Genomic DNA, 11,019 nt, shown 5'->3' on the forward strand with positions numbered 1-11,019 from the left:
GGGTGGGGGGGATTCAGAATTTACAGAGGCCAGTTTCGAATTGCAGCCATCCGTAGGTGCCCTTTGAGAGCGGTTTCAGTGTCAACAGCCTTTGGGAGGTCCAGCATGACCATGCCGCAGTATTTGCCATGTTTGATGTGGTCACTCAAATAGGAGGCGTGTGTCAGTGGATTGGGATGTGAGAAATTTGGAGGGAATATTGTCATGGCCAATGCATGTTCGGACTAACGGGACTTCGGATCTATTGGTGGTGGCCGGGGAGTGGGAGGGAGGAAGGAGGGAGGGCAGTTTGTTAACCAGCTTTGTTGCAATGTTTGTAAAGAAGATGTTTAAGTACCAGTTGGCTACAAGCTTGTCAGTGATGAGGGTGTCGTTCGATTTGATGTTTGTAAACTTGGTTTTAAGTTTTTGACCGCAGCCTGGTTGTTTACAATGTTTACATTGTTTAGTAGCTTCCAGAGCTCCCGATGGTTGTTTTTGTTTTCCTCGGCTTTATCATTGATAGAGTTACTTTTTGCGGATTTGGTCATGGAAGTTACAATGTTTCAATTGTATATCTGCTATTTTTTGGCGAGAGATATTGGCGTAGAGGGGAAGAAAGCGGTCCAATTAAGTCACAGCCAACTCGGGTCCAATTTAGTAAGGCAGTCCCGTGGGCAGCACGTTCCCAAAATAGGGGTCCTGGCTCCAAACATGTAGACTGCGCTTGCGCTCAGTGTAGACGCGAAACAACAAAGTGAAAAATAAATTTCTTCGCGAGGACGAGGTGGACACTACAGACTGATGGACGCTTTAAAATGGTAAACAGTTGAAAACAACGTGGATGATATGCACTCATGCGTATAAACACCACAACACTTCACTCAACTGTTGGATATTAAAACAGCGCAATTCATTAAGGTAAGAGACCCGTTTGGCAGGCTTTTACGGGGCTAAAGTACATAAATTAGCCCGTGGGCTAGATTAGCACCTTTTAAGACTTCACCCACCCCCCTTCTCCCTTCTCTCTGGGACCGTCCAGCAAGGTTGCCATGTATGCGTATTATAAGCGACTTGGAGCTTCTTTTTATGTGAAGTTGCTTGTAAAGCCAATAAAGCCCTTTGAATTTAATTGAATTGCTTGTAAATAATTTGGTAGGTGCGGTTTTTTGGGGGGGCTTGTTTCTAATGTGTAATTGCTTGTTTACTGAATGTGAATGTTGTTTAAACCAGTGGTTTTCAAACATTTCCATGTGAGCTTTCAAGGATCCCCATGTTTGTCCCAGAAAAACGTTTTGTGCCAGGGACCCCCATAGTACCAGACGCGGGTGGTAAAAAAAACCCCACGCATATCAATTTTACCGCTCTGCATTCACTGAAGGTTCAGGTTCAGGTTTATTTGTCATTTGTATAGATACAGAGTATACATACAATGAAATTTATTTTGCTCAGAGCACTCTCCGTCTTACATACACAGGACATAAACAAACATCTATGAACATGCATATATGGAGTCTGGTCTACCTTTAAATTTGTGATACGGTGTTAGGATTGGGACATGGGTTAAAAGTAAAGCCCCCACCTGTGGAGGATGGTTCTGAGAGCTACAACAAGGGGGGAGGGGAGGTCACAGAATGGAGGCCAAGTCACGAAACACCAGCAATGGTGTCTCTCTGAACATCTCCCCATTTTTCACCTGTACATTGCATTGTCTGCAGTTAGTATGTTCTCAAAGTGGGGACTTGGGAGTCAGGACCCCACCCAGATGTCATTGAGGGGGTCCCAGAGGGTCCCCAGACAAATGTTTTTAATAATAATGGTATCTAAATCTGTTTTAACCCAATGTAACAATTTATCTAACCATTTGAAAATGGCCGATCTACAAGCGCCGTGATCATATGTGGTGATACGAGGCGTTTTGAGTATATAGGTTGACTTATTTTTCAAAACAATTTAGAAAGAAATGTATGTATGGTATGTTTGTATGTATGGTATGCATGTAGCAGAGTGGCTCACAACCTCTGCTTGATGCTCCAAAGAAAGTCTAATATTTCCCCCAGGTCACAGGCATATCCCTTTGGCTTAGTGGTTAAGATGTTGACTTTCCATGTGGGAGACCCAAATGCGATTCCCGGTTACATATCTCTCTCTCTCACACACACACACACACACACTTACACACTTACACACTCCAATTTAAATTCAAAGGGCTTTATTGGCATGAGAAAAAATACGTTTACATTGCCAAAGCAGAAAGTGCAATACAGCAATACAATCAAAACAAAAATGATGTACATTTGAAAGTCAGAATCTTCAATAGATCAATTTCTATGTACCAAGATCACTCGATGCAGGTATAGTGCAGGAATATACCAGGGGGGCAGTCAGACAGATATTTTGTGAAGCCACTAAGGAAATCGGGATTTCCTGAAAGTTCATATAATGGCCTGTTGTGGCGCTGTCATTGGGCCCAAAAATAACCATAGCCCCATAGAAGTCCATAGGCCCAACTTCACCTAGACTGTATTACCTTAATAAACATGGTCATGAATACTTTCTGCTTCCAGTCACTAGTTTAAAGTCTCATTTCTAATGTCATAATATTCTTTTGGGAAAATTATGGGCCCATGTATTAAAAAAATGACCATAAAGTCGCGTATGTTCTGAGGGGCGTGGCTACCGTTAGGGCCGATTCATACTCCTATTTTACCGCTGTTTCGGCGCTGTAGTGCCGAAATGATTTCGGCTCGTCAGACATTTTCAGTAGCACCGAAGAGCCGACTTTAGAACGGTACCCGTCCCCCGAACCTCAAATGACGTCAAATTGTAGGCTCTACAGAGCCGAACCGACTTTTATTCGGCTCTAAAATAGGAGTATGAATCGGCCCTAAGTCTATGATCGGAATTCCCCACCCACTCGAGTCAAAATAAAAACCAACCAAGAAGAAGGGGGGAAGTCCCGCCTCATTGTCTGGGCCAGCCAATGGCCAGCTGGGCCAAAACGGATCTAGAAAGATGGCGATTTACAATTCAAGGACTGACCGGCTTCATTTTACGTTCTTGTTAGACCCGGGGAACGCTTTGTCCATATTTTTTACAGTCTATGGAATATACACAGTCTCTCTCTCACACTCACTCACTCACTCACTCACTCACACACACACACACACACACACACACACACACACACACACACTGCTAAGCCTCTCTCTCTCTCTCTCTCTCTCTCTCTCTCTCTCTCTCTCTCAGCTAAAAAACATTGAACATCCCTGCTCTACAGAATTGTCACGTGACAGTTGATCATCTATTCCTTCATTCCAGACTAGTCAGCGGAGTGAGTCCAGCCTGCAGGTGAAGATGAGTTCTCCAGCACCAGCCAGCACCGCTTCTGCTAAACCGGAACCTGAAGACAACCCGGACATCGGTAAGATTCCTTTCTTTAGGCCCCTTTCCACTGCACTATATTACGGTTGGAGAAACGGTTATAATAACTGTCCCATTTGCATTTCCTGGCAGCAACAAACAGTCAAGAGGGCTTTAGTTTTTCCAATTCTCCTGTGTTTGGCCTGTATTTAGGGACACTACCCATTTGTTACCTTCATCTACAGTACATACTGTATGATATACAATAGACTGAACCCATGTTACATCAAACTCCTTTCTGATCCTTCATTCCAGATTTGGAGTCCAGTCTGCAGTCAGACGGAACTGTTTCTATTAAACAGGAACCAGATCATCTGGATATCAGTAAGTGTTATGTCCTCTCTCCTATTTTGATTTTAGATTTTTTTTGCTTTGTTGTATTATTCTTCTCAAAATAGCTTAATGTGGCAAGAATATCATGATGATGAGGTCTATTGTAATAAACACAGCTACCGGCAGAATCTTGAAAAGTTAAAATGAGATCACAAAACATTAAACATTGTTTATTGTGCCTTTTGTTTTGCCGCCTGGAAGACCGGATTTCAGGGGTGAGCACTTTTTGTCAATCACATCGCATTGACAGGATCATGTGAGTGTGGTGGGGCGAGCTTATACCAACTGCACCTGTCCTGCATTCGTAAGTGCTTGGAAAAATATATTCCAAGACAAATAAATTACACTCTTCCTAACTCACTAGCAGAATTATCTCGTCCCCTGTCCACTTGCCAGGATTTTCTGTTTGTCTTACCCTTTCAAGACATGCTGTACTTGGCTTTCTAATTTCTTTTTCTTTAAAAGAAAGAATCGCTCCCCCGGTTGATCGCTGATCCAGCCTGGCACCAATTTGGGGCTGATTCTGCTAAATCAGAAACTGAAAACTACCAGGACCTAAGTACCATGTACTTTCCCCCCCCTGTTGAACCTATGTTCTCTCATTTTATCTACTTCTAACTATAGAAGAGTATGGTTATCACACAAGAAATGATGACATAGTCATATTATAGTCATATTATTACCAGCTGCTTTTATATTTGCGGTGCTGGTGGTCCACAGTAGAAACTAGAAAAAGTGCCCCTCGGGGCACAGGTCTCCACCAGGGCAGGTCAGGTTGTGGTCTCCTTGGATCGCAATTGGATGATTTGAGGAATTTTGTTCTAAAAATGTGTTTTGCAAAAATCCACCTGTTGGTGGCGCTATAACAGGCCAATGTGAAAAGGGTCGGATATATTCCTCAGCCTAGTAGGAAAGTCTGTGAAAGATTTCACGTAAATTGCACGCTGCGTTCATGATTTGAGGCTTTTTGTTCAAAACGGGCCAATCCAAACGTTGAAAGCCAATTAGGATGGAATCTGAAAGATCGGACGGATCCGTCTATGAGTGTATAGCCTGAGCTAACGTGTTAGGTTTCTGGTCTAGAGGGGCGGGTCGCGGCTGAGATTTGTGCACGCCCTGATTGGATCTCATCGATCTGTCCGTCACCCCCGGCCCCTCCTCTCCCCCCTAGTGCAGCGCTACGTCACATCATTTGGAGCGACGCCCACCCGGAAGGGTTGACTCCCACTTTTAGACCAGAGAGGCCAATGCGTTCCTCCAGGCTTTCAATTTTTGCACCAACAAAAATGAAAGCCTGGTACCGAGGCTAATGAGTGTATGACTATGGAGAAAAGTCGGCCTCCTGGTGGCGCTATAACAGACCGTTCTGGAGAATTTGGGGCAGAGTTTCATCGTTGGTATCCAGGGAGTGTGTGTGCAAAATTTGGCATCGACCGGGTTAACGGTGTCGGAGATTAGCTGGTAACAGACGGACGGACAGACGAGCGCACACACACACACACACACACACACACACACACACACACACACACACACACACACACACACACGGACAAAGTGCAAAACATACTCTCTCCCTATGCCTTCGGCCTGGTGGAGACAAATAGCAGATGTACAAGCTCCCAACGTGTCGAGAGATGAATATGATTCATTGTGAGCTTTATTATTATATATTTTGTAAAGGAATGGTTTTGGTCATACAAGGTTTCACCTGACGGCAATATATGGTTTTGGTCATACAAGGTTTTCACCTGACAGCAATATATGGTTCTGTATCAGTGGCTACTATGACTGCCTATGAATTCCACAGGCCTGGGTGTATACAACCTGACCTGGCGGGGATATGTGGCCCGGGCCCGGCCGCTCAGCACTCACATCAAGTGAGTTGTCTCTGTTGCGCACCGAAAACGGCTTGAACAATGGTCAAACTGTTGTGATTCTGTCATGATTGTGATTCTGTCATGATTGTGTAACAGCTGAAAACTTCCCAGTTAGATCAATGTTTAAATGATGAAGTTGTAGCATAGTAGACTGACTGTTACATACTGTACATACAACATACACAACATAGTAGACTGACTGCTGCTGCCAATGATTATCATAACATAAAGTTATAGCGCAAGTTATAGCGCACGGCAACTGGCAGGATAATTAGTCAGTCGCTTCTCTGTCACAAGCTCGCGGCCGTGGTTAGATGTTCTATTGTAAATAGCAGACCTAACAAGCTCACAACAGCACATGTTAACTTTTGTTCAAAATGGTGTGTGTGTGTGTGTGTGTCATTCGGACACAATATTCACAGAGAAAGTAGTACATTACAATTGGGAAAGGGGCCATCCTGTGGCGATAGACTGTAATAGCAGATCTGATTACAAAACGTCACCTCGACTCCGTGTTTTGGGGTGACATAAACCGTTTTCACGTGGTATTTTATTCTACCACGCATAATATTGGTGTAAAGTTGTTCCCATCCCGTTTAGCTGTGAGCCTTTTGTTTCTGGCTGCAGCGGCAGGTAGATTTACGCCCACTTGCCCGAAGTCAAGGGTTTACGTTTGTCTGACTTGACACGCGCTAAGCTTTGACCGTTCAATAAACAAACGCCAGTAAGTGAATGTCAATGAATGTGATATAGGGAAGGCTTTATAAGCTGCTTGCTGCATTCTTGTATTTCTTTCACACATTCTTGCAGCACATGCGATCTGCGTGTGTATTATTAAAGTCCTTCTATTCCTTCTTTCCAGACCAGTCTGTGGAGTCCAGCCTGCAGCTCAAGAAGGGTTTTCCAACCTCATCAGCCAGGACCGTTTGTCCAGAACGCCCAGGGCGGGAGAAGAGACAGAGACGATTACCACAGCATTTACAGGACTTTGTGTTGGGTGAGTGGCTTACTGAGGAGATTGGATGCCCTCGTCAGTATAAGCACAAAATCTGGCAGTAAATGAGTAAAAATGTAGGAAACAAAAAGCAGATATATACTCCTGACCAATCTTTTTTGAGTGGTACAACCACTCCGTCCGTTCATCCGTCCGTCCGTCCTCACCTATGTGTCCTCACCTATGTGACTATGAGTACCTGTAGGGGCAAAAGTGGCGCTGTTATGCCAGAAACAGAGAGCGAGAGAGATATTGTTGCACTGTTGCCTGCTAATTACAGAGAGAGAGAGAGAGAGAGAGAGGCAGGGGGAGAGGGCAGTTGCACCACTCAGTTCACACAGGTGTGATTTTTTTAAATAATAGTATAGCACACCGTTTGGGAAATGGTGTGCTATACAAATAAACTTGATTGGATTTGTTGCCTCTATTTTGCATTCAACCTTCTACAACCCAACCCATGATCTTTTTCTATAACAGATGAGGCAGTGGTGGACACTGCGTGTGTGTACAGTCTGAAGGTGAAGCTGAAGAAAGTGAAGAAGGACCCTGAACTTGGTAAGTGTCTGTCTGTGATTGTATTCTGTTTTGTTGTAGGGCTATCACTCTATAAATGTTTCAGTATTACGATTAGGGCTGTCACGATTATGACATTTTACATGACAATTGTCACACAGATTATTACGATTGAATTGTGTTTTTGTGGGAGGATGTCTGAATAAAAAATACATTTATGTTTGGCTTTTATAGGCTTTAAAGTTGCACGGGGCAGATATAACGAATAATCTAAATATTCATAGAAGCATTTGTGACATATTTAATCATTTTATATTTAAAACATTTACTGCCATGAACGGAGATCTCAGTTTTTTATTTCACCCGTTGGCTGCCATTTTAATGTTTTATATTGATTCAATTAGAGATCGTGCTATACTACTGTCTATGAGCGTCTTTGTTGCGCACCGAGAAACCGGAAGTCAATGGTCCGTCAGCATAATTAATGGTTCCCCCCTCACTGACTCCAACGTTAGCCGAAATCCCACCCTTTTATCTCAGAATCTGATCACAGATTACGATTCTAATCTAAACGAGCGTTATTGACGGCCGGTCCCGTCGCTAGTCGCGGTAAAGAAATAAATCATGACTCCTGTGATATGATTGCTTATCCAAGAGCTAACTTCCGGTCAAGCCCCTGGGGTATTTTTTGCCTTGAAATAGGCTCATAAGGCTCAAATGAATCGATTAATTCCCAACAGTGTTTTAAAAGTGGAAATAGCTGTGAAATACCTTTTTGACCATGTCACTTCTACAAACTGTTAGAGAATCCCAAGTGAGCCTATCCTACATCGTATGGCAATTGTACACGTATGGCGTATGCGTATGGCAATCACAAAATGTGATTGTTCCCATATAACAATCAATGTTATACATTTGGCTGTATATAATCATTCAGACTGGTTAATGTTGCTGGTTGCCTGTTAAATAAAAGCATGTAATGTTTTTTTCTTTATCTTAATTTCTTTATCTCCCCCTTTCTCCACCCCAGATGGTTCTCCTCCGCCAGAGAAGAAACCAACGTACTGTGAGCTGTGTCAGAGAGAATTCTGCACACCCACGAGGCTCATGTTACACCAGAGAGTCCATACCGGGGAGAAGTCCTTCCACTGTAAAGAGTGTAGGAGTAATTTCAGGACAGCCGGTACCCTCAGTGTTCACAAGAGACTCCATACAGGAGAGAAACCCTACCACTGTATCGTGTGTGGGAAAGTGTTCAGCAGAAGCGGTGATCTCACAGTTCACCTGAGAATTCACACTGGCGAGAAACCCTTCCGTTGTAACCAGTGTGGTAAAAGGTTCAGCCAGAGCAGTCATCTCACCACTCACATGCTCATCCATTCAGGACTGAAGGCCTTCCATTGTGACCTCTGTGAGAAGACGTTCAGCATTAAGAGTCATCTCAAAAGTCACCAGAGGGTTCACTTGGGAGATAATTCCTACTACCTTCACCAGCGTGGGAAAAGGTTCAGCCATAGAGACCAGAAATCACATGGTGGAGAGAAGCCCTACAAATGCAAAAAATGTCTAAAGAATTTTCAGTGGATTCAAACTTTAAAATACCATTGGTGCAAGTAAACAGGAGGTGCCTTGCAAATGTGGACCACGGTCGTTGTCAAGGTCAGAAAATGAGTAGTTTAACAAAACATCATGGTATTAAATTTTTCTGGCACAGCTAAAAACAAAACAAATGACTAGAAAGAAGATGAATTTAATATCCAAACAAAGTTTACTTCAAACCTTCCTTCCTTCTAGTTTCATTTTTAGCTAGCTTAATTTCACATCTAGTTTGGGTCATTGTGTTGGTCTCAATCAACTCTAATAACCTTGTTGTTTATTATAAGATGGGAAAAGCCTTGCTGAAATGTCTCACCTCAAACACCACCACACTGTAAGATACTTTGGGTAGTGTAGATTCTCTCTCACACTCACACACACACACACACACACACACACACACACACACACACACACACACACACCAGGGAAACAATGATGAGGAGTGGTTAAGGTGTAAGTAGGGCTGGGCGATTTGACTTAATTTATTACACTGAATACTATTATTTCCTATAAAGGAAGGGACCACTTCACCACTTTTCAACCTATCTTCATATAATAGGTCCTCATGATGATAAAATGGCACTTTTTTCCCCCTACTCGTCTGTGTCTCATAGGAGGGCTGTGGGCAGTTTAGAAACCCCTTCACCAGTGACACCATCGTTAGGCAGATTTTTTTATTTTTTACAAAAATGTTTAGATTTTTATTATTGATGGCTTCCATTTTCGCATTGCAACTTTTCAGGACTAGAAATCCTGCAGGTTCTATTAGCTAGGATTCCCCATTGATGATGTCACTGGTGGATGGGTTTCTGAACTGCCCACAGCCTTCCTATGAGACACAGACACAGGATTATTAGTGAGGACCTATTATATGAAGAGGTGGTTGAAAAGTCGTCCTTTAAGTGAAAATGGCTGATCTTGACTTAAAGTCATATCGCCAAGCCCTACAAAGAGGTCTGTGTTGGATTGTGTGTTGTCTGTAACAATGTTGCTGTATTCAGTGAGGAACTGCACCCCTTTCTGGAATTCACTTTATTACTAAAGCTGCCAGCTGTGAAAATGTGTGGATTGGAATGGAATATATCAAAAACATGTTTGATGCTTGTCGTCACATGACTCCTTGATCTGTGATTCGATGTCCAAACTGACATTTGTGGCACCCAGGACTATGTAAAGAACCACTCTATTGGCTGGGATCAGGACCCACCATATAGTGTTGACCAATCAGAACATTATCTGCCCGTGTGAATCTCCCTGGGACACTGTCGGACCGAAGAGTATTTTTTCATTTGAATGATTATCCCCACTAAAATGTCATAAGCTGTGCCTGTGCATATCACTGTTGGAATGCACGCTTGTCTGTGTGAATAGGCTTGAAAGTAGGTTGTTGGAGATCTGCGTTGTCGATCTGTGGAGAGCGACTTGAGGGAAATCGATTTAAGCTTTGCCTTGTTTAGATGCCCCTCATCCGTAGCTGAATGAAATTGGGGGTCATTGGATGATGACTTCATTATTCATTTTAGCATTTTCTTTTATAAATGTATATAGGCCTACCGTACAAACCTTAACCAGATTAATATTGAATAATCGGAATGTATTGTGAAAAATGTACATGATTCATGTTTATCGCAGGCCTCCACTCCCTCCAGAGATACTGTGGAGGAGTTTTATTTAGAAGAAATGTGAAATGGCAGAAAATCAAGTTTGGGGGGGGGGGGGCGTTATTGTATATAGTTTACGAGTTATAGGTCAAACTTGGGCTCGTGTGGGCTCGTGTAGTGCAACCATGAGGCCAACAGACCACCCACATGGTGGACATCTTGCCATTATGTTAATGAAATGCCACCCTGCTTTTTCAATGCAAAATGTGAATATGGTCTATTAGGAAAAACTGGCCTACTAGTAATGTGCATGAAAACAAATACACTGATTGTTCCAGTAATACCAAAGATTTTGATGAAATAAATATCAGAAAATCTAGATTGGTGGAAATGGCCGTGGCCTTGTAATATAATTTGTGTAGGTTAATAAAAAAACCTACACAAATGATTGTATTGAGCTACGATTCAGGAGTTAATGGGCCAAATAAAGCGGAAAGCTGGTAATTTGATAGGATTTGTTCTGTGTTTATGAAATGTTTTACAATATATAGTTTGCCTTGTCTTGGGCTACTAAAATGTGTTACAATATATAGTTTGACTTGTCTTGGACTACTAAAATGTATTCCAATTTTTGCCTATTTAGTTTGACTTGTCCTGGTCTACTAAAGATATGAGTCTTTGGGTCTAAAATGCACCA

At 42.7% G+C, this 11,019-nt stretch overlaps 1 protein-coding gene across 2 annotated transcripts; it reads left to right on the forward strand.

The window, feature by feature from the left end:
* The first annotated feature begins 760 nt into the window (after window positions 1–760).
* Window positions 761–8,895, forward strand: LOC310854449 (uncharacterized protein). Of its 2 annotated transcripts, none has more exons than XM_083759107.1 (6): window positions 761–900; window positions 3,301–3,403; window positions 3,658–3,726; window positions 6,478–6,612; window positions 7,087–7,170; window positions 8,153–8,895. In XM_083759107.1, exons 2-6 carry the CDS (start codon window positions 3,337–3,339, stop codon window positions 8,737–8,739), a joined length of 942 nt encoding a protein of 313 aa, XP_083615233.1. In that variant the 5' UTR covers window positions 761–900; window positions 3,301–3,336; the 3' UTR covers window positions 8,740–8,895. The 2 variants fall into 2 exon arrangements, with proteins under 2 accessions (XP_083615233.1, XP_083615234.1); XM_083759108.1 differs by having other exon boundaries at window positions 7,087–7,164.
* The last annotated feature ends 2,124 nt before the right edge of the window (window positions 8,896–11,019 follow it).

The sequence above is a fragment of the Protomyctophum parallelum genome (assembly GCF_964188405.1).
Source record: "Protomyctophum parallelum genome assembly, chromosome: 23".
Classification (NCBI taxonomy): Eukaryota; Metazoa; Chordata; class Actinopteri; order Myctophiformes; family Myctophidae; genus Protomyctophum; species Protomyctophum parallelum.

Coding starts and splice junctions, on each gene's coding strand:
- LOC310854449 (XM_083759107.1), top strand. CDS start 3,337: ATGAGTTCTCCAGCACCAGCCAGCACCGCTTCTGCTAAACCGGAACCT. Junction 3,404..3,657: donor TGAAGACAACCCGGACATCG/GTAAGATTCCTT, acceptor CCTTCATTCCAG/ATTTGGAGTCCAGTCTGCAG. Junction 3,727..6,477: donor ACCAGATCATCTGGATATCA/GTAAGTGTTATG, acceptor CCTTCTTTCCAG/ACCAGTCTGTGGAGTCCAGC.